This window comes from Colletotrichum spaethianum (genome assembly GCF_022836535.1).
Source record: "Colletotrichum spaethianum MAFF 239500 DNA, contig09, whole genome shotgun sequence".
NCBI classification, from domain to species: domain Eukaryota; kingdom Fungi; phylum Ascomycota; class Sordariomycetes; order Glomerellales; family Glomerellaceae; genus Colletotrichum; species Colletotrichum spaethianum.
The window spans coordinates 322,637-344,508 of NW_026054779.1; the positions used below are offsets into that span (position 1 = coordinate 322,637).

Consider the following 21,872-nt stretch of genomic DNA (forward strand, 5'->3'; position numbering starts at 1 on the left):
CTCGCTCGTCACGATTCACGCTACCGGAGAGAGGGAGGGTGCCAAGACACCAAGACAAGGCAACTCGTGGCCCGACAACAATAGCGTCCATCTAGGTATCCAAGGCTGAACACGGGGTCCCTCAGTCATCTCGTTGACGTGCTGGAGGTCATCCTCACCAGCCGTAGTTTAAAGGCCATTCTTCCACTCCTCCAGCACACTCTCGTCGCGAAAAAACGCAGGGCCTGTGGATTGGAGCGCCGGTCGCTTTTCGGCGCTGCACCGTCCTTGGCATCTGTCCCGTGCGGCCATGCCCATGACTATCCAAGCGGACCGGGGTTGCGCGCACCTTATCTCCAGAGACGCGGCGGGAATGGTTATCGATTCCGATGCATATTGCCGACATTTTCCCCCATCAATGACAGGAGTCTTATTTTGTTCCGATAACAACCATGACCACTCCCTTCGTTTCCATTTCCCGTCTTGCCCGACCGTTGGTACACGAATACTTAATCGCTTCACGGCACATCCCGGCAGAGACGCAACTGGATCGACACCAGATTCAGAACAGAAAGATCGTGTGAGCTGGGCTGAGCCGAGCCGAGCTTGCTCGGAAAAGAACGAACAGACCAAGTCTACTCTTCAACGATGGGGCCAAGTACTGCCCAGAAGATGGCAGCCCGAAACCATGGACAAGAACGAATCTTGCGAGGAACGCTGTCCGCTAGTCAGTCGGTTTGAAGGCATCGGGAACAGAACGTTCCTGGTCGCCGCTGCCAGCTTTCACAGGCTCCAAGACCCTCCTCGGAAGACCAGGCCAAAGACCGAGGCAATTGGTGATTCGGTCGCTGCGTTTGCCGTCCACCCACCACGAGAGAGTCGAAACCTCTCCCAGTCAGTGTGTGAGATGGGATGACAAGCCAGCGAACTCAGGACATGGCAAGCCTGCGCTCCGCAAGTGCTCCGATGGCTGAGGGACTTGGCCAGCCTCTTCCCAACAGCCGCGTACCGTTGGCAACACTACGAGACGGTTCAGCTGGATGTAGTGTGTGCGTGTGTGCAGGAGACGGCGAGATGCTGAGAGATGACCGAGAACGGGCACTCGGAGGGGCGCTGTCACAGAGCAGGGTTTCAGACGTTTGGCAAACAGTGGGGTTCCCGCATCGTATGGCATTGGTGTTTCTTCGGCGCAGCTTCAGAAGGGCACGCACGCTTGGGACAGGAAAGCGTGGAGGCGGACGGGAAGGCGAGGGAGTCGAGGAGCCGCAGTCAAGGAAGAAGCTTGAAAGGCAACCAAGTGCAGAAACCGGACCGGAAGAGATATCGATTGCCTCCTCTGACTGCCTCCGAACCCATTCGTTCTGGCAAGGAATGCGCCTCACGGAAAAGGAGACGCGAGACGGGAGAGCACCCAGCCCAGTCCGACAGCACAACAGGGACACTCGCAGATCTCAGTTTGGCTACCGGCGCAGGAGCTTCGCGCCAGCGCTCAAGGCGGCCCCTAGCGCGAAGCCCACCTCGGCAGGAGCGCGACGGTGATGCGGGCCAAGCGGTCTCTGCCAAGAAAACAGGCATGTGGGGACCGAGACTCCCCACGAGGTTAGAGGCAAATGAGGTCTAGCGCCCACCGCTGCCTCAATCATCCCTGCGATTGAGACCGCGAGCCCCGACGCGGGCCAAATTCACCACACACACACACACAGAGAGAGAGATAGAAGACGGCCTTCAGGGAGAACCCACGATCTAGGGGTCCTGCAGTGGCTAAAGTCGGATTCACCCCTCACTAGAAACGGCCTTACAGTACCTAGGTGGTGTACATGGTGCGTAAAGGTATTGTACCAGGGACCCAACGTTCAAAGGACCAGAGGGACGGGCAAGATTCCTTCCAGGTTTCTGCCATGATTGTATCCGTCCACACTCAGACACAGCCGGTGCCACGCCAAGTATCTGTGAGACGCGCTGTTACAAGAATGTACCATGGAAGCCATGTAGGCAGTACCCAACAACTAACTGCCTGGGCCTGCTTCACATGAAAACACCTCTTTACAATTCACTCTCTGCACATGGTGCATCGTGGAATGTATCGAGTAAAACGCTCGAGTGGTTTGGTTTACTGCGATCGTCAACAAACACCCTCGATATCGCCGTGCCTTTCGGCCGACATTGTCGCCTCCTCCTCCTCCTGCTCCTCCTCCTCCTCGCCGGGTTCGCCAATTGAGCTCGGTCTGGTATGCCGGCAAACGACACTGTCTGACTGTCATATACAGTGTACATCACCTCGATCAAAGTTCTTATCCCGATCCAAGTACCCAGAACCGCAACCCTTCCCAACCACTTTGCGTCTGACAACCATGTTGTGCGAAGCTTTCCGGGTCGCCGCATCTCGGTCACCGATAAGTGTTTCTGAACTATTTTCGTCTCTGGGTCGTCTTGTCACTTCTTCTCGTTGTTTCCCCAAACTGGAAATTGTTGGATTGGCATCAAGCCTCTGTCAATTCCGTCTTCCTGGACCTTGCAAGCAACACGTCGGACCCCTTGGCCCTGGATGCTGACTCGTTTCCAACATTTTTGCCATGTACTTACGATTGCATCGCCCTGCCCTCTGGAGACGCCTGGTCGTTTCCTTGCGGCTCGTTTCCGGCTGCAGGCTCCTATTTTACAGCATCTAGTGTAAACATTTACACGTTAGTAATCCAGAGCTAGCCATCACGCTGTCGACGTGAACGCCGTGAGTAGAACGCCATGTGCAGAGCCATCGAAGCGCCCACTATCAGTTCAGTTTGTTTACGTTGTGGTTAGCATACGGGCTATCGGCGCCTGGTGCGCCCTTGATTATGTGTTACCTAGCCTTCAGTCCTTCACGGGATACTCACCATTTCTCATTCATTCATTCATTCGCTGGCCGAGTAACCTTACATTGCAATCAATCAATTCATGATCCCCAGGTGGTTCTGCATTGCCGTTTACGAGTTGCCCAATGGTGTTTCGGGGGCACCTGGACCACCAATAAACAACCAACTCCACCAACGTGTCCACAGCAAATTGCATGGCAGGTGCAAGTCGAGTCTATATGAGTTGGTTTCACGGCAATAACCCGAACGTTTCGTGGTCTCCCTCGTCTCGTTCGTATCTTTCACTGCGACCAACTGGACGCCCTAGTCCACAAATGCTTGAGTAGAAAGCATTGCATCCGAATGGCAGCAACGATGTTCCATGTTGCTTCCTTCCAATGGTAGGCCTGGGTATCTCGCATATCCACAAGGCTTCTTCTTTTGACTTTTCTCTTATACCGCCCCGACAGCTACGCCACAATCCCATCAACCCTAAACTACGCAACTGGATCGACCGACGTTCTAGCTTAACTCATTCATCTCCCCAATCCCACGCAGCAACGACCAAAACACAGAGCCTCATGATACCAAAATCCAGTTCCCTCGAACCGTCTTGCTTTCCCGGACGGAGCGTGTGTGGATTTGGCAGGCTGTAAATTGCCTCCACACGGCTCGAGGTGCTTGCAAATGCTCCGGCAAGGCAGCCAGGCAAAAGCCAAGTACAACGCCGCAATACATTTCGGTATAGCAGCATATGCTTCGTATCAGTCCCAGCAGTGGTGCGCGAACTCGGCCTCCCACCATCCGGCTCCCGCAGCCAGGCTCAAGCTGGTATACCTAGGCAGCCATCAACCTACCAGCTGCGACCGCCCACAGTCTGTTGGCCAGGAGTTTAGAACCTACCACTCGGCAGAGATCCTTCTGTCGGTGGTCAACGCCATTGGCGGTCGCCTGCTGGCTGGATGGGCGGCTGCAGCTTCGGCTATGCCAAGTCTTGACATCCTCCGTCCTCATCCACCCATTTCGGTGTGACCCCTCATGGTACGCACCTCTCATCTGGTGACCGAAGGCCAAAGGATAGGCAATGAAAGATGGACGCGCTGCTTTTCAGTCAGCCTGCTCAAAGGAATTCTTCCAATCCAGGCGGCAGCAGAAGAGCACATTGGCCAAGGCGACAGCATGTGCACTCTTCATTCTTTTCGTTGACGCAAATGGAAGGGGAGGAGGTGGATGCTGCTGCCTCTCTTGTGTGGGCGCGAGACCTGGAGCTACTGCACGTCAAGACGAGATGTGTTGCCGAGTGGCTGTCGTTCACACGTTGAACAGCCCCATTTTCATCCAGTCATCCCCTATTGCCAGCGACGACATGCAAGTGCATTGCCCTTTTGGTCCAGGGGCTGCTTGGGATGATGGATTCCGTTGGCTGCCTCTTGAGCGTTTCTTCTGCACTTGCAGCCTCATTTCTGTCCCACACACTCGGGTCTTTTGATCCTTGTAGATGGCTCGACGGCAGTTGACGACCGTTGCCTACGGCGGAGAGCTAAATTGAGCTATTGCTCAACTAGATACATGCCGCTTGACGCTGGCCTGTTTTGTCACTAGCTCTGCGAGTTGCGAGCTTCGCTGAAATCGCGCAGGCTGCAATGCCTGTTCTGGTGTCGCGTTTGTGCGACTTGAAGCGCAAGCTAAGAACTAGAAACCCGATAACCCTCGCTTTCTTTTCCCCTCAGTCTTTCTTCTCCCTGCCTCTTTCGTTTGGTTGTGTCCTCCCTTGCTTCTCACGTATGGCCTCCTGGTATGGCACATGCGTTTGATCGTGCAACTCGGTCTAGGGTAGCTGCCTTGCCTAGGTAGCTGGTGCTGCCAGGCTCGGGATGTTCTGCTTCAGTATACTTTGAGTTGTCTCAAAAGCTCAGGATGAAACAACGCCAATGTATGGTGGCCGGCGCAGGGCTGCCGTGGAAGCAGGGCGGAGTGTGAGCACTCAACTTCTTGGGCTTGCTGCTGGGAGGGTGTAAAACCCCCGCATGCAGACACCGTAGCCTTGTTCGCATCCGTTGCTCAACCATTACTGGTTCGATCTCGAGTGCTCCCTTCACCTTGGCCAGTGTGGTGAGGTACAGTACATACAAATCAGCTTCAGTCCCCTTGCTTTTGCACTTTGCATCATGCATGTTGCGCTGCATGGCCACTGCTTTGCCCGGGCCCCCAAAGGATAGGATGAGGCGAGCAACGTCGACCACAGATGTGGTTGCTCACGGTCACGCTCGACCGTTCCGCCTGCAGCGCAGAGTGCAACAAGTATTTGATCAGGCCCCATCCCGGCGACTTGCTGCTCGGTCTTCGTTGCTTGCTGCTTGCTCCGTCTCTTCCTCGGTGATCAGCAAACTCAACTTGACTTGCAAGGAGTCCGAGCTTGGCCTCCTGTTCCATCGTTCTGCTGCGTCATACCGGGTTTGCCCCCTTTCGTCCCTTCGGACCTCGCTGTACGCTGCACCTACTGCCGCTGCTTGCTTTGCATAGCCGTTGAACCAAAAGGATATTCAGCTTGTCGGTGTCCAATTGCCACCATGGGCCACCGTCACCACATGGACGATGCTTCGTCCGTCTCGAGCTACTCGTCCAGTGGATCTTCCCGTTCGTCCTCGAGGTCGTCCTCGAGCTCGGGAAGTTCCAAGAAGTCAAGGTCGTCCCAGGTGTCCCATTCTAACATCAAGAGCGACCATTGGGCTGTCTCCCTCATGAAATACACTGCTGGGGCTCCTTTCGGCAAGCCAATGTCCCTGCGGAAGACCAAAGTCCACGAGTTCCAAGAAGATTGGGACTACGACGACGACGCCAGCGTCTACAGCAATATCTCGTACACCACATACGCCTGGGTCAAACCAAAATGGGACGACAGCATTTCCGAGATCGCCTCCAGGTCCGACAGCCGGAGCAGCGGACGGCGTCGCAGGGCACCGAACGAACATGGCCGGCCTCGCTTCACCGTGCCCCCACATACGCACCAGCACCCACCCCCGTTCAATCACCCGCCGCCGCCGCCTCCGCAGTTCATGCCGCCTCCGGGTGACCCTATGTACGACGAGAGCCCCGGCTTCTTCGATATGAACACTGAATTCTACCCCCCACCGCCGCCGCCTCCTCCTCCTGTCAGTAGCGGCGGTGCTCCGGCCTTCTTCGATCTCAGTGGTGGTGGTGGTGGCGGCGGCGGCGGCAACCACCCAGGAAAGTACGATGACTGGGAGTAAAGAGACCTCTTTGAACGTCGTCGATAGTGTATCTAGCAATTTTGTCTTGGTAATCAGGTGTACTGCATACGGCGGGTGGTGCTTTTCCTTTTGTTTACATTCTTGTTCGGGGATATGGCGTTTGATCGAACAAAACACTACTCAAAGCCCCATCCCCCGGATTGGTACCCAGAACACTGAAGGGAAACACAGAACCTTCAGAGAAGGGGGTGAGGGGTCTGACGACTTATGACACCTGATCTCAGTAACGAGATCATGAGAGATTCGCGTTGGAAATCTAATGTATCATTCAATCTGGCAGATAATGACATCGTTTTGTAAATGCATGGCTTCATGTTGCGCAATTGCCCGCAATGATACTTACGAGGTTTAACTAGCCGGGAGTAACTTCCATACTCCAAAACTCTACCCGGGCGTTGGATGGGTTGGTGAAAACAAGGACAATGACGGTGGGAAGATAGGAAACTGAAAGTCCCGGGAGGAGTAAGAGAGGTAGCACCTTGGCTAGAATCCAGGGACAAACGAACTCATAGGGAGGCCCCATCTGTGTAGAACGACAACATGATGGCTGTGATTCCATTTCGTTCTGTTCATGAGAGCTGATCCCGACAAGTCCTTAAAGGGAAAAGCCAAGCTTCCAATCCTCCGCGTCCTGCAGTCGACACTGCGTCATCCGGGGAAGCCGCTGTAGCTAGCAACTTGTCTACGTGGCTGAGCCCAGTCCCAGCCACAGATTGGCCTCACGCATCCACGGCCCCATCCACTCCGGATCCTCAACCGCGCATCTTTCAAGATGCACGGCTTCTTGCAGTCGGCCAACATGAACCAGTCAACTGGGCGTTTGCTCGGCCCCTGGCCTTGTCCTGCAACGACCACAGCTAACCCCAGATCGTTGTCCTCCAAGTGTGCATCTCGAACGGTCACGATTGGTACGAAAACCGACATACTCTCGTTTAAAGTCCTAGCGTATCATTTGTCTGCTCGAGGAGACGTCCTGTCCCCTTCCGGCCACTTGGATGGCTTGCACTTATGGGTACTACGTGGGAAAATATGCAGTCATCCTCACCTACAGCTACTGCGCTGCAGTACTCACCCACCAAATTTTGCAGCCTACGACATGTCTCGCATTCTTCCACTTTATCAGCCATCCAAAGGGCGGCTCGGTCCCATAGTCCTTTTACACGTCAACACTGCCCGCTTCCCCAGACCGCGATTTACCGCTCCAAAGCAGGGACTCGTAAAATAGGCAGCTGGTGGGGGTCCTCCTCTGACTCCTCGTCATAGTCTCAGGCTTACAACTCACAAGTGGCACTGTTGCCTAACTAGCGGGAGTCTGGACAAGACCTGATCGTCGCCTGAAAGCTTCTCCAACTACTAGCAAGGAAGCGAGTAAGAAAACAGTGCATAGGGCTCCCTTTACCTCACCGCCGTCCTAGCGTAGTCCGGAGTGACTCAAGTGAAGGGGTTTCTGCCAGGCGGCCTCATGAAAGGCAGTGCGCTCGTGAATCTATTGGTCCAATATCGCCGTGATGCTAATTGGGCAGTGACTTATCTGGTGGGACATGCGTCTCCCGTTCCTTTGCATGGTGGGGTGGACGGCACGTCTGCCTTACTGGCTAGATGCGTGGTCACGAACACATGAACGCCTCTTTGATGTGGTTGCCTCACTTGGTCGTGAATGTTTATATCCCATCGGAAGCCGAGTATATAGGACAGCCTGATTCTCTCACACCCATCAGTGTTTTGTCCTATCCCATCTCAACTACTCACGATCTCCCTCTCAATCTCCTATAAAGAGAACCTTTGGACCTCTGCTCTCCAGGCCTACATAAACCATAGCAGCCACCGGCAGGAACAAATAATATTCGGGCGTCCCGCAATCCAGGATCAGCATCCCCTACTTCGGGCTGGCCTCTCTCACAGAACTCTTCGACGCCATCTCCGCCATGGATACATGCACCCAATCCGCGTACGCGGACCCCATCAACACCTCGTCGAGCATGCCCCAGCCCGCGCCACAGCTGGCGCTGCTCGACTTTTTCTTCCCGGGTTTCAGCGTCTTCACGACCGCCTTCCAGAAGTACCTCGGCATCGACCTTAACGTCTATATCCCCCTCGTTATCCTCTGCGGCGGCGCGACCTTTGCCTGGCGCTACTTCAGCGAGTACCTATGGGAAAAGGTCGAGAAGCACCTCATGTCCACCGTCGAGGTCCGCACCGACGACGAGATCTATAACATCCTCATGTCCTGGGTCGCCGCCCAGCGCTTCGCCAAGAACTCGCGTCGCTTCGTTGTCAACACTAACCTGAGCTCGCGCTCCTGGTTTCTCTGGCGCTGGGACGACGACGAGGAGGAGAATGACGACGTTTCCACTGACGGATCCTCGTCCGAGTTCGGCCAGAAGAAGAAGCCTCTCGCCTACACGCCCAGCTTTGGTAGCCACTCCTTCTGGTACCGCGGTCACCTGCTGCTTTTCAAGAGGAGCCAGAACCGCGAGCAGGCCTCCTACCTTGTTGTTAGCGAGCGCGAGGAGATCAGCCTCTCGTGCTTCGGCCGCAACCCCTGGATTCTCAAGGAGCTCCTCCAGGAGGCCCGGGGCGAATACCAGAAGAAGGATTCCCAGAAGACCATGATCTACCGCGGCAGCACGCGCGCAGGTTCCACCGAGCCCACGTGGCAGCGCTGCATGGCGCGGACGTCCCGGCCCTTCTCGACCGTCATTCTGAACGAAAAGACAAAGAAGGAGCTTGTGGAAGATGTCGCCGACTACCTCTCCCCCGCGACTCGTAAGTGGTATTCGAACCGCGGCATCCCCTGGAGGCGCGGCTACCTTCTTACCGGCCCCCCCGGAACCGGCAAGTCTTCGCTGTCGCTTGCTCTGGCCGGCTTCTTCAAGATGAGGATTTACATCGTGAGCCTGAGTTCCATCTCGGCCAACGAGGAGAACCTTGCCACCCTTTTCGCCGAGCTGCCGCGGCGATGTGTAGTTCTCCTTGAGGACATTGACACTGCCGGCCTCACGCACACGAGAGAGGACACTGGCATGACCAACACCACCGAGCACAAGGACGGAAGTGGAGACATGGTTCCTGGACAGCTGACTCCCGGCAACCCCCCTAACCAGCCCAGCGGCCGCCTTTCCCTCTCCGGTCTGCTCAACATACTCGACGGTGTAGCCAGCCAGGAGGGTCGCGTTCTCATCATGACGACGAACCACGTCGAGAAGCTCGACAAGGCCCTCATCCGCCCCGGCCGAGTCGACCAGATCGTCAAGTTTACCCTCGCCGACGGTGAGATCATCGGAGCCATCTTCCGCGCCATCTACGCCCCACTTGAAGGCGACGAGGATGATATCTCTGCGCAGCAGCCGGGCAAATCTCTGACCCCGAGGCCGAGGCGACGCTTGCCGCGCAGGCTGCTAAGCGCACCGCTGACATCGTGGCCAACATCGAGACCCTCTCCGAGGCGTTCGTCGCCAAGATTCCCGCGCACGAGTTCAGCCCTGCCGAGATCCAGGGGTACCTGATGAAGCACAAGCGTAGCGCCGAGGCGGCAGTCGCTGGCGCCGAGGAATGGGTCACGGAGACGCGCAAGGAGAAGAAGGACAAGGAGCTCAAGGCCGCCGAGGAGAAGCGGCAAGCCGAAGCCAAGAAGAAGGAGGAGGAGGAGAAGAAGCGCAAGGAGGAGGCTGAGGAAAAGAAGAAGGAGGAGAAGGAGAAGCGGAAGGAGGAGAGGAAGAAGAAGCGCAAGAGCGAGAAGAAGAGCAGGCGCAACAAGGAGGCGTCGAGCTCTTCTGGTTCGTCCGACTCCGATTCCGACTCAGGGTCTGAGTCGGAAGCCCCTGTCGAGGTGGCGGCGACGGTGACGGCGGCGGAGGAGAAGGAGAGCAGCCCGGTGATCTCGGAGGTTAAAGCCGAGAACGGGGCCGACAACGCCAACCGAAAGCGAGACTCCGGGTACGGAACTCCAGTGGAGGTTTGAGTTTGAATTGTAAATTATCAGCGTACTTTTCTGTTCCTTGTCTTTGGTACGTGGCTACGCATTGACCGGCGTTGGAACTACCGGCTCGTATGGGGAAGGTCCGGAGGGCTCCCGCGATCCCATGTCATAGCGAATGTGTTTTCATAGAGGAGTACTCACCCTACGTAGGGTATCTATAATGCATGAATATTTTCACAATGGACGTATTGGAAGGGTCTCATGAGTGGACAATCTCGCGGCAGTGCAACGGCGTCAAGCCCCAACGCCTTCGTCCACGTTAGTGGCTTGGCTAAGACCGCCCTGACAGCCATCAACACACTCGACAGCTATGCCCGTTCCTTGGCTGGCTGGTTGATCAGACTGGTGCAGCTTACCGCATAGTACAGAGGCGCCCAAGCCATGTCTCAGAGCTCCGAGGCAGTGGACATGGCAGCTGCAACAACAGCTCCTCAAGGGAGACGACGGCACCTTGCAGCAGACTTCTGGAAGCAGCTGTCGACGGACAAATGAGACGTTGTGTCCTAGCGAGAGAGGGGGCTAAGACAGGACGTCACCATCAACGGTTCGATGCGTTGGATGTACCGGTAGGGGTGTGACTGTGCTCTAGACGTAGATGGTTTCCCAAATCAATAGAATGGGCGCACGAAGGGGCAGGAGAAGATCTTCGGACGATGAAGAAGGTCCTGTCCGTGCCTTGTTAGTGCTTCTGCCTTGCAGTGCTGTGTGGTACTGCGCAATTATTCATCGGAGTTTCTAAAGACTGGACAACCTGGAAACTGGGGAGGAGGGGCCAAGCCATCTGGCTTAGGCAAGAGGGCCGATGCGAGTTCCGGTCGCGGCGCGGTGCAGAGCCTGACAATGAATTGAAGAGAGGGGGAAAGGAGAGAAAAGTCTTCAACTTGTTGTTTGTTTGTTGCACTCGGTCGAAGGGCCTCGGAGTTCGAGCCGGCTGACTGGGTGCAAGTCGGCGAGGCCATACAAGGAAGCCACACTTCCAGTGCGCATATGCCTTGTCGTGACGGGGCGGCCCCTCATGTGGATAAACCGCGTGTGCCGGTGCCTGCAATCACGGCGAATGAGGAGCAGAAGGCGGCAGAGGAGGGTCGTTGATGTCGGAGGACCGAAGCGGCGATGCGAGGTCGAAACAGACAGTGGGAAAGGGGAGGGGGTGATCATCGATATGGGGGATGGACTCATCGAGAGCCAAAAATGTGTTGCGACACTGCAAGGATGCCGTTACAAGAAGAAAGGTCGCAACGGCACAGCTCTAACGTATGCCTGGGCCATCGTCAGCTGTGCAGGGCCGAATGTCGACAAGGACGTTTGATGACGAGATGCGGCACGGCAGGAACCAGTTCGTGATTGAAGCTGCAAGGGTTCCTGCGAAGCTTCTGTGAGCTTGCCAGCTACCAAGTTCGGTAGAACGGGAGGCTCAGCCACGGTGGACACGAATCCCAAGACGAATGGACGATAGGGTCAATGTCGTGAAAATGAATGGGCGCGGCGGACCGCCTTGGTTTGAGGCTCGCTTGTGCGAGGCGGTGGCTTAGTGACACATGTCACTCGTCGAGACCATTTCTTCGTTTCCTTCCCTGTGTCTCGCTGCCTCTTCTCTTGCAGTTCTGGCGTGTGTGTATAGAGTACCTATCTATGATTGCGTGTCTGTGCCTCCGCGGCCTTGTACCTATGGATTCGCTTTGTGCCTGTGTCTGGCTGGGCGAGTGCCTGTCGGTGGGACCAGATGGGAAATGTCGATGTTGGGACGCATGGCCGTTTTGCATGGAGCTAACCCAGATGGGCTTAATCTATGGCCGCCAGAGATCATGGTTTGGCAATCAATGAATGCTTGGTGGCAGCAAGCGCTAGGCCCAGAGCAGTAAGAGCGAATCACCTGCGGGATCTCAACGCACGCGGCGGGGCATGCGCAGCATCTCATCTTCCACCTCTTCCTAAGCGGGACCTGAGAAGCACGACTCTGAGTGGACGACTCTTTTTCGTCGGTTCATCGTAGCAACGCAAAGGTAAGAGTATCCGCAGTGCACCGCAATCTTTCCGCAACTGGCGAGGTGGGGCGTGAGGGTAAGAGGCCGAATGGAAAACGAACAGTGAGGATCGTCCGAGAGGTGAGGGCAGAGGGCGAGCGAGTAGTAGGACGAGGAGGGGTTGTCCGTTCCTATCTGCCTTCATATCCACGACTCGTAGTCGCTTTGCTTTGCCATGCTTTGTGGTTTGAAAGCTACTTTGGGAACACTGCATGGCATCTGTAGACCGAAGCCAAGAAGGAAAGCCGAGCCGGGTATTGGGTGATTGCTGTCGAGTCTCATTCGCTGGCGATGGCCGTGTCCTGATCTGAGGTCGCCGCTGTGCTTGGAGGAAGTGCCCGAAATGGCCGCCGTCTCGAGAACCGACGCCATGAACGAAACAGCGAGCTCAATGCCCTGCCGGATGCGCTTCGCTTCGCAGTGCTTGTTTCGTGCGGCCTTTCTTGCCTCACTTTTGCTTTCCCCCTCCTGCTGCATAGTAGGTAGTATGTGGCCAACTCTGCTTCCAATCGCCGCTTTGCTGGCCCCAAGAAACATCCATGGGCCGGCCCAGTGGAGCATCGGTATGCGAATGTGAAGCACCCAGAGCACACTAAGGGCGAAGTACTGGTCCTGTCGTGTTATCAAGTACCTCCATCTCTCTTCCTCAAGTGTGTTGTGCAGACGTTATGGCGAGATGTGAAGAAAAGAATACGGAGAGGGAAAAAACCACCGAAACCCTCCTTCTCTCCCCAAATCATTCGGGATGGTTGGCGACACGAGACACTTCCCCATGCCTGCCGATGCACCTCTATCACTCAGTCTTTCCGACGGAACTTTGGCTGTCTGAGTCGGCCCATTTCTCCAACACAGCGCATTCTTCTACAAGGTTACTGCTTTATGCATTTGTTGCAGGTGATAAGATAAGCACAGATAAGAGCAACCGCTTCGTTCCGACAACCCGTCCGTCCTGCTTTGGCCAAACTGTGATTCCATCGAAACACACCCAAATCGAGCCAGCAGGAACAACGAAGCACAACCCGGAAGGCGCAACTGTCTGTTGTAGCTTGCTTCACACCCCAATGCAAGCGTGTGAGGGAGGCAGTACGAACAGTTACTTGCCGCAAGTCGACCTTTCTACGAATGGGGCTACTGATTGATAAGGTACCTTTTTGCAGCTGGTCCCGCCCAGCGGAACTTCGTTCTCTAGCGCTACCACCAAGGCCCACCGGGGGGGGGGGGTTGGTTCCGATATCCCACTCAATTGACGAAAGATATTCGGTACGTACCGCTCGCTGTTCTGATGGAGGGGAAAACCCCTTCTCCCATCCTCACTCCATGACATTTCCTCCCCACACACTGGCATACGGTACAGTATGTGCTGCGGTCGCGCTCTTTTCAGACTTGAACCAGTCTGGTCTGGAGTTGCACCCCGTCCGCGACTCAGGGCCATCGCAACTTTGCCTCGTCTACGTAGTACGCAACAACGTTCCCCTACAGTGCTGCGGGGTACTTCCGTCTTTCGTCTGGACGACGTAGGTACCTTGTTTGCTGCTGCTTCAGGTGGATGGGCGAAGTCTGGGGGGCAGTCAGCTTGACAAGCCCAGCAGCAATCCCTTTATCGCCCATCTTCACCCGTATGCCCCTTGTTTAAGCTCGACAGGGCACGCCGTCCACCAAGGAACGATGTGTGTCTTCGGGGGGCTTGTCGTCTCCTTTCCTCGCTTTGCCGGGCTAAGTGCAAACATTGCGGACTTCAGCAGCTTAGGCGAGACGAAGATCAATGTTCGCGATCGATGGCGTGCCAATTCTTGCGGTGCAACAGCATACGTAGCCAAGGCACCTCACGGTGAAGGTGAAGGGTCGTTGCGCACGCGTCTGGATAAGATAACAGCCCGTACCTTGCTTGCCGACCCTTGCCTAGGGAGGTTCGGGAGGTCATCTTCACTCGAGCTAGCGGCCTGCCTTAGTTCGACTGTCTGGGACGAATCCAATGCAAGGGAAGCAGAGTACTCTGTACCTGTCAAGAGTACCTCACCAGCCTTGGGGGGTGCTTGGGAGGGGAAGAGTAGGTAGACCATTCTTCAGAGAGAGAAAGGAAAAGAAAAAAAAACCCTGGATCTGGCTGGGCGTTGGTGTCTTGTTGTTGTGCGCACACTCCCTCTCCTCTCAACCAAGCCACCGCCTGTCACACACCCGCCGCCATCTCCGCCGTTCCTCTCGTGGTGTCCCAAAGTGTGAGAGGTACGTACGGGTTGCGATGCGCGTCCCGTCTTGTATCTCTGTGGTCGCAGGATAGCAGCAATCCCGTCCCGTCCCATCCATCAACGGATACTTGACTCTTCGCGCGCAGTGCTGTGGTGTGTGCTGCTACGTCAGTGGGGATTTTTAATATTAACCACTCCTCCCGTCCGCACCTCTCCTGCCTTGTGCCGCCGTTATTCTCCTATCGTCTGCAGAAGAGCTTGTGGGAAACGAAGAAAAATAAAAACAAAATAAAAAAGAGATAAACGCCCCTCGACCCTCGACACTTTTACTCCTCGCTCGTCTCATCCCAACACCTTTTTCTCCTCTCACCAACCCTCTCTCTCTCTCTCTTTCCCTCCCTCTCTACAGCTTCTTCTTTCGACATCTTGGACTTTCTTCCCTCCCTCCAAACTTTCCGCATCGCCCCTTTTTACCTCCGTTGAAAAGTCGCCGAATCTGTGCCAATAGGTGCGTTGGGCTTTATTGCCCCTCCCCCTCTTCCTACCCTTCCCTCCCCTCCCCCGTGCTGGAAGACCCTTGTCTTCGTTCTGCACGTTGGGCACATTTTGTGACTGGTTTGCTGGGTGGTTGAAACGGCGGTGAAAGTCGTTCAAGTTCATAAGTGAGAACTGGAGACTAACTCGTCAACTTTTTTTTAGACTCCCAACTCTCCTCCCAACCCTTATCCCAAATCTTCAATCTACTCGAACGCGCCACCCAAAATGGCTTCCCGCCCCGAGAACATTGGCATCAAGGCCATTGAGGTTTACTTCCCCAGCCAGGTTGGTCTCACTTCTGCCACTTCCGCGCCACGCGCATCAGTGACCACGCGCACCACAATTCGCAGGAGACAGAGAGGGGGAAAAACCCAGAAGGAGAAAAAAACCACGCGCTGCCCCTCATCGCCGAAGTCGCAACCCACCGGCCACCAAATTTACCCCTCGTGTTTTGCTGCTTCTCCTGCCCATGCTTTCCTGCGCGCTGCCCCTCGTCGAAACCCCATGCGCCACAATGAATTCCACACTGACAAAATGGTTGCCACCACTTAGTACGTCGAGCAATCCGAGCTGGAGACTTTCGATGGCGTCAGCGCCGGCAAGTACACCATCGGTCTCGGCCAGACCAAGATGGCCTTCTGCGACGACCGCGAGGGTGAGTTTGCCTGCCAATTCCTTCTGTTCCCGTGCCCGTACTGACATGTTGCGCTCTCCTGCAGACATCTACTCTTTCGCCTTGACCGTCACCTCCAACCTCATCAAGAAGTACAACATCGACACCAACTCGATTGGCCGTCTTGAGGTTGGCACTGAGACCATCCTGGACAAGTCCAAGTCGGTCAAGTCTGTGCTGATGCAGCTTTTCGGTGACAACACCAACATTGAGGGTGTTGACACCGTCAACGCCTGCTACGGAGGTACCAATGCCTTCTTCAACGCCGTTAACTGGATCGAGTCTTCGGCCTGGGACGGCCGTGATGCCATTGTCGTTGCCGGTGACATTGCCCTTTACGCCAAGGGCAACGCCCGCCCCACTGGAGGTGCTGGCGCCGTCGCCATGCTCGTCGGCCCCAACGCTCCCGTTGTTGTCGAGCCTGGTCTGCGCGGCTCTTACATGTCTCACGTCTACGACTTCTACAAGCCTGACCTCACCAGCGAGTACCCCTACGTTGATGGCCACTACTCCCTGACCTGCTACACCAAGGCTCTCGATGCTGCCTACCGCGAGTACAACAAGCGTGAGGCCAAGCTTTCCAAGGCTGCCAACGGTCACGCCAACGGTAACGGCACCAACGGCGAGGCCAAGCTCCCCAAGACCAACTTGGACCGCTTCGACTACCTGGCCTTCCATGCTCCTAACTGCAAGCTTGTCGCCAAGTCATACGCCCGCCTTCTGTACCACGACTACCTCGCTGATGCCGACAGCCCCGTCTTCGCTGAGGTTGCTCCTGAGCTTCGTGACATGGACTACGAGAAGTCTCTGACCGACAAGGTTGTCGAGAAGACCTTCATGGGTCTCACCAAGAAGAAGTATCAGGAGAGAGTCGCTCCCGGTGCCCAGGTTGCCACTCTGATCGGCAACATGTACTGCGGTAGCGTCTGGGGAGGTGTTGCCAGCTTGCTCTCTTACGTCGACGCCGCCACTCTTAACGGCAAGCGTGTTGGTGTTTTCAGCTACGGTTCTGGTCTGGCTGCAAGCTTCTTGTCCCTGCGCATCAACGGAGACGTCTCTCCCCTTTCCAAGGCCCTTGACATTCCCGCCAGACTCGAGGCCCGCCGCAAGCTGGCCCCCGAGGCTTACGAGGCTGTAAGAAACCACCCCTCCAAATACACAAGATTGGAGACAGCCTGCTGACAAATATCCATAGATGTGCGATCTCCGCCACCAGGCTCACCTCCAGAAAGACTACAAACCCAAGGGTGACCCCTCCACCATCGTCCCTGGCACTTACTACCTCGAGAACGTCAACGAGAAGTTCCAGCGCACCTACAGCGTTAAGGCATAAAGCCTTACACTTCTACAGAGAGACCACTTTTTGGACCTTGGGAACTGCGAACAAATAGAGGCGGATGCATAGATCTTGCGACATCATCATTGCTGAAGAAGCACGGCCAGCATGAGGTAGTTTAATCAGCGGAGGAACATATAGAAGCGCACCACGGATCACGACCAGATGGATGTCTCGTCAAGAGAGAATACCATGTCGCGTGAAACCGCGCCTCGTAATAGGGACATTTGTATATACCGGGCCAGATGGGCGTATTTGAGCATCACTACTGATGAAGATGAGATAGGAAATGAAATGAATTGAAACCATGGCTGTTGTTTTCTCTGAACCGGACTTTTTGCCGAACAGCCCCTGGGCCAAACAATTGATGCGCCGGATGATACCATGCTCTGTCTACATGCTAAAATGCTATGGCTCCCTTTTGCGGATGGGCGTGATGCTACACTACTAGTACATGTCACACATGACGATCTGTGGGTACCATACTTGACCGTTCCCATCGTGAGTTTGTTCAACATGAAAGTTTACTGGCCGTAATCGTCAAAGGGCTTCCAACAGGAGCTTTGCCGCTTTCCCACACTTCATTTGTCCCCCTTGTACTTCCACTCGGCATGGCGATGCAGGTGGTAGTCCTTGCTCTGGATGGCCTTGTAGATGCCGTAGAGCCCGCCGATGGGCGGCTTGGACTTGACGACATTGCGCCAGCTCTTGAGCTCCTCCTTGCGCGCCCCGACGTCGACCTTGACTTTGTTGTACACCGTCGGTAGCGTCGTGGCGCCGTACTTTTCGCGCAGGCTGTCGTACCACTGCCGGTCGTACGACTGCCAGAACTCGTCTTCGGTGTAGTACGTGTGTGCGTACAGCCACTTCATGCCGCCCAGCTCGCCCAGCTTGTGCTCGAGCGCGCGGTTCTTGGCCACAAACTCGTCGGGGTTCGCGGGGCCCCAGCCCCAGAGGCCGATGTTGAGCATCGGCTTCGGCGCCGTCACGTTGCCGCCGGAGCTACCGTCCGCTGCCGGAGCAGGGAGCGTCTCGATCTCGCCCGTGTGGGGGTGAAAGGTCGGCGGGGCCGTCTGCTTCAGCGGGCACAGCCACAGAGGCCAGATATTGAAGTTCTCAGCCGTGTAGTCGACAAAGCGCTCGGCGTTCTTGTATGGCAGGGCCAGGTCCTGGACGACGAAGCGCGCCGACTCGCCGCTGCCGTGCAGAGCGCGGTAGAGCATACGGGTGTGCAGAAAGTCGTCGAGGAACCAGCGCGTGAAGCGCGTAAAGGGGACATACTTGAAGTAATCGAAGGCGGCGGCACCGACCCAGAATCCGGCGCGGTCGTAGCGGAAGAGATACTCGGCCAGCGGCACAAAGTCGACGGCGGCCGCCGCGGCGTCGCTGTGGCCCGAGCCGGCGGTGAGCGTGCGGTCCTTGACGTGCATGTAGAACCAGGGGTCCCAGGCGCCACTGAAGGTCTGTGGCTTGCTACCTTCGGGGATCTCGTCCGTCAGCTTGCCGGTGATGACGACGCCGTGGTCCTTTGAGAAGAGGATGCCGTCGACGTAGTCGTTGTCGGCGTTGAGGGTCTCGGCTTGGACGGTCTCGACGGCCTCGGCGACGCTATGGGTGCGGTGGTACGTCGTCTTGACATACTTTTTCGCCTCGATGAGCTGCAGCTCGATCATGGTGGTGATGCCAAGGGTGCCGACGGCGCCCGCGGCGCCACGGAAGAGGTCGGCGCGCTCGGTCCGGTTGGCGCGGACGACATCGCCGTTGGCCAGGACGAGCTCGACCTCGTTGATGGTATCGTCGAAGAAGCCGTGCTTGAAACTCGAGGACTCGCCCGCAGTGCCGGCATACCCGCCGCCGGCCGTGATGCCGGGGAACTCCATGACGACGGGCGGGACGAGGCCGTGGCGGAGGGTGCTCTCGACGAGGCGGTCCATGGGCACGTTGGGCTCAACGAGGGCGGTGCGGCGGGCCTTGTCCACCTCGAGAACGTTGCCGAGGGCGCTGATGTCGACGAAGCGGTCCCGGCGGAAGGGCCGAGTGCTGTTGGTCGAGCCGTGGAAGATGCGGTACGGCTCTCGGCGGTCGAAGAAGGACCGCACAGCGGCGGCGATCTTGGAGACGGACTTTTTGTGGCGCTCCATTTTGTCGTTTCGAGGTCCCCGGGGGGTATAATCCACGTGGGAGGGTGGTTTGTGATGAAAGGGGGTGCTCTCCTCCCGGTAGGCTGTGAGATCCGGTGAAAGATCTCGATATGTCACCACTCGTTATGAGTGAGTGAGTGAGTGAGTCTGCGGATACGACGACGCGCTAGAAAGTGAGATGGATTTATTTTTTTTGGCCGTCGACGAACGCCACAGCGTCCCGTTTTGGGCGGTAGCTTAATCAAGCTTCTGACAGGGGGAGAGGCATATGTAGGTGGTCAGCTCCAGTGCACCTTGGCCCATTTAAGGGTACCCCTCCCCTATGAAGGGGACCGGCTCCAGCCACCGAGGGAGCTCCCGTCAATTGGTCTTCACTGGGTGAAAGGGTAGTCGTTGGTCCCGGATTAGTGGACACGGCGGCCCATGCAGTTTCGGGGAATTTCGTGACCACTGATTGCGAGGTGGGCAAGCAAGCGTAGGACCTGGAACTGTTACCTACTCTGCAATATGGTGATGCTTACATTAGACACAAGAACACAAGACCACGTGCACTGTAATCGCAACCTCACACCTTGCTTGTCATCTTGTGACAAGCAGACGAGTACCAACGCAATCGTCTCCGCTTTCGCACCACGCGTCTCGCTCGCAAGCTCCTACTGTCCAGGCATTGTCTTGGATTTGGAGATCTGTCTGCTGCTTAGCAGGATCATCTTAGGATGCAACACGGGTAGACCACGTCCATTTCTTATTCCACAACCCCCTCCTTTCCGTGCATATTATTATGATTTCTTTTGTACATGACTACAAGCTAATTATATCCTATCACTGACACTTCTCGAGAACTAGTGGCTCATCAGTGATTTGCTTTCCTCTACAGCTTTGGTATTGCTTCTGGAGCGGATGCCAAGCTCATCTTCTTCTTCGTCAGGACCCTCTGGTGCATGTCCTCCTCGCTAACATTGCTCAGCAAAGACTCAAAGGTCAGGGAGATTTCCTCTAGCGTCTTGGCCTTGACTGTGATGGCCTTTGAGTCAATGGTATCCGGGTGCGTGATGACCTTCTTCATGAATCCGGTCCAGCCGTCGAAGCAGCGCTTGGCATTCGGCGTTTTTGTCAGGATGAGAGAGAAGCAGTGCGGCATCCCCTCATACTCTTCAAACACCACTGGCACGCCTTCCTCGTGCAGTTTGCGAGCTATGTACTTATCCTCGTCCGCCAGTAGTTCCCATCCTGTGCAAATGAACACAGGTGGCGCGCCTTCCCAGCTTCGGCTCATGACGAGTGTCACCAGCGGGTGCGCCAACAGGTCATCGTCTGCATAAAGAGCCATTCGTGGAGGCTTCGCGGGCCATGCTTCGCATGGTGGCGGGTTGTACTTGGCATATTCCTCGGCAGTCGGAAGGTAGTCAAAGTCTCGGTTGGCGTCCCAGCTTGGTGAACTTTGTGTCATGTCGAGCCACGGCGAGTTCAAAGCAAGGCCGCCAGGTAGTGGGATGTCTCGTTCTTCGCCGTGCCAGCGGATTTTTCTGTTTTGTCTGCGCAGTTCCAATAAAAGTTGTAGCAAAGCAAGGCTTAAGTTGCCCCCGGCGCTGTGAATTGGTCAGCATTGCAAACCTGGGGTGGATGGGGTCAAGCAGCTTACCTATCTCCGGCAACGACTATGTGTCTCGGGTCAACTGGCTGGTGATAGGCATCGGAAGGCGGGTACAACAGTGTCAAGTAGGAGATGAGAGCGTCCAGCAGAGCCGCAGGGAAAGGGTTCTGCGGGGCGAGTCGGTAACGGACTGAGTACACACGTCCGCCCGTCAGTTTGGCTATCTTCTTGGTGGCCGGACGATGACTTGACGGGTCGAGGAGGTAGTACGCTCCACCATGGAAGTACAACACCGTCAAGGAACTGGTAGCCTCTTTTTGGAGATTTTCATACTTCTCCTTTTCTCCGATCTGGGGTGCTCGTTCATCGGCCGTGGCACCAGCACGGTAGCCTGTCCATTCAGCCTCGACGGGTAAAATCTCGGGCAACTGCAGATCAATCTCCGGCGTATCTGGCGTCCTCAGTGACTGTATGGCCCCGACGAGAGCATCACGGACATCGGTTTCCGGGACCGGGCTGGCGTAGGTGGAAACCCATATCCTTCCCTTGACGCCGCTAACTCGGTTGGCGAGCTTCTGGGTGGAGGTAATGGACCGTAGCTTGGTCGGCTGGAGGTATGAGCGTAGGACCGAGATGATGAGGTCGCTCCGCAAGTCAAGGTACTGGGAGGACTTGGACATGTGTAGGACGTGGAGAAGGGCTACCCGCGCTATCAAGGGCAGCTTGGGTAGTAGCGAGAGCAACAACTTGAGCTGCGCAGGGTGCATGTTGAGGGGATTTGGGAAGTCGAACGAGGAGGTGGACATTTTGAAGAGCGAGGTGGGCGGCAGACGGCGCCTAGTTAAGGATATTGAACAGAGGGGAAGAAGCAACCAGGTGAAGTCGAGCGAACCAAGCAGGTACTATGCCTGACCGGGTTGAAACACATGAACAACACACGCTACCCCGGAAGAAGAAGGCTGCAATTCGTCCGCAGTGGTACCAACGGTCAAGGACCCGGGGCTGACAGGATGTTCAGATGGACAGAATATTGGCCGCGATCCCTGGGCAACGGCTGCGGTAGCCACACACACGCACACACCCGCAGATCAGTACCCTGGGTGAGGTATCTCGAGACAGGGTACCAAGGTGGAATCGCAAGCGGGGGGATTGAGATTAAATGTTTGTAGGAACAGTCGCTGTTGTGGGAACGTGCTTAACGATAGGTTGGACGATGAAGGAGAAGATGACGAATGTAGCGTCGGCGGATGAGACCAAATACCCACGACACGATCCTTAGTAAGAGGAGTTGAAGATGAAGGGAACCAACGAGACCAAGGT

At 56.0% G+C, this 21,872-nt stretch overlaps 6 protein-coding genes across 6 annotated transcripts; 3 read left to right on the forward strand and 3 right to left on the reverse strand.

Moving 5' to 3' along the window:
* Positions 1 to 5,380: 5,380 nt before the first annotated feature.
* Positions 5,381 to 6,061, forward strand: ColSpa_04308 (uncharacterized protein; the record flags this gene model as incomplete). Its single annotated transcript, XM_049270520.1, has 1 exon — positions 5,381 to 6,061. The coding sequence occupies one exon, from the start codon at positions 5,381 to 5,383 to the stop codon at positions 6,059 to 6,061; it is 681 nt and encodes a 226-aa protein (XP_049126477.1).
* A 1,946-nt stretch (positions 6,062 to 8,007) lies between these two features.
* ColSpa_04309 (putative mitochondrial chaperone BCS1-B) lies at positions 8,008 to 10,043 on the forward strand (the record flags this gene model as incomplete). The annotated part of the gene is made up of 2 exons (XM_049270521.1): positions 8,008 to 9,352; positions 9,427 to 10,043. The coding sequence occupies 2 exons, from the start codon at positions 8,008 to 8,010 to the stop codon at positions 10,041 to 10,043; spliced, it is 1,962 nt and encodes a 653-aa protein (XP_049126478.1).
* Positions 10,044 to 12,226: 2,183 nt separating this feature from the next.
* ColSpa_04310 (uncharacterized protein) lies at positions 12,227 to 12,562 on the reverse strand (the record flags this gene model as incomplete). The annotated part of the gene is made up of 1 exon (XM_049270522.1): positions 12,227 to 12,562. The coding sequence occupies one exon, from the start codon at positions 12,560 to 12,562 to the stop codon at positions 12,227 to 12,229; it is 336 nt and encodes a 111-aa protein (XP_049126479.1).
* A 2,471-nt stretch (positions 12,563 to 15,033) lies between these two features.
* ColSpa_04311 (hydroxymethylglutaryl-CoA synthase) lies at positions 15,034 to 16,814 on the forward strand (the record flags this gene model as incomplete). The annotated part of the gene is made up of 4 exons (XM_049270523.1): positions 15,034 to 15,093; positions 15,361 to 15,467; positions 15,964 to 16,615; positions 16,677 to 16,814. The coding sequence occupies 4 exons, from the start codon at positions 15,034 to 15,036 to the stop codon at positions 16,812 to 16,814; spliced, it is 957 nt and encodes a 318-aa protein (XP_049126480.1).
* Positions 16,815 to 17,398: 584 nt separating this feature from the next.
* On the reverse strand, positions 17,399 to 18,958 carry ColSpa_04312 (delta(24)-sterol reductase; the record flags this gene model as incomplete). Its single annotated transcript, XM_049270524.1, has 1 exon — positions 17,399 to 18,958. The coding sequence occupies one exon, from the start codon at positions 18,956 to 18,958 to the stop codon at positions 17,399 to 17,401; it is 1,560 nt and encodes a 519-aa protein (XP_049126481.1).
* Positions 18,959 to 19,829: 871 nt separating this feature from the next.
* Positions 19,830 to 21,358, reverse strand: ColSpa_04313 (esterase; the record flags this gene model as incomplete). The annotated part of the gene is made up of 2 exons (XM_049270525.1): positions 19,830 to 20,493; positions 20,601 to 21,358. 2 exons carry the CDS (start codon positions 21,356 to 21,358, stop codon positions 19,830 to 19,832), a joined length of 1,422 nt encoding a protein of 473 aa, XP_049126482.1.
* Positions 21,359 to 21,872: the final 514 nt, after the last annotated feature.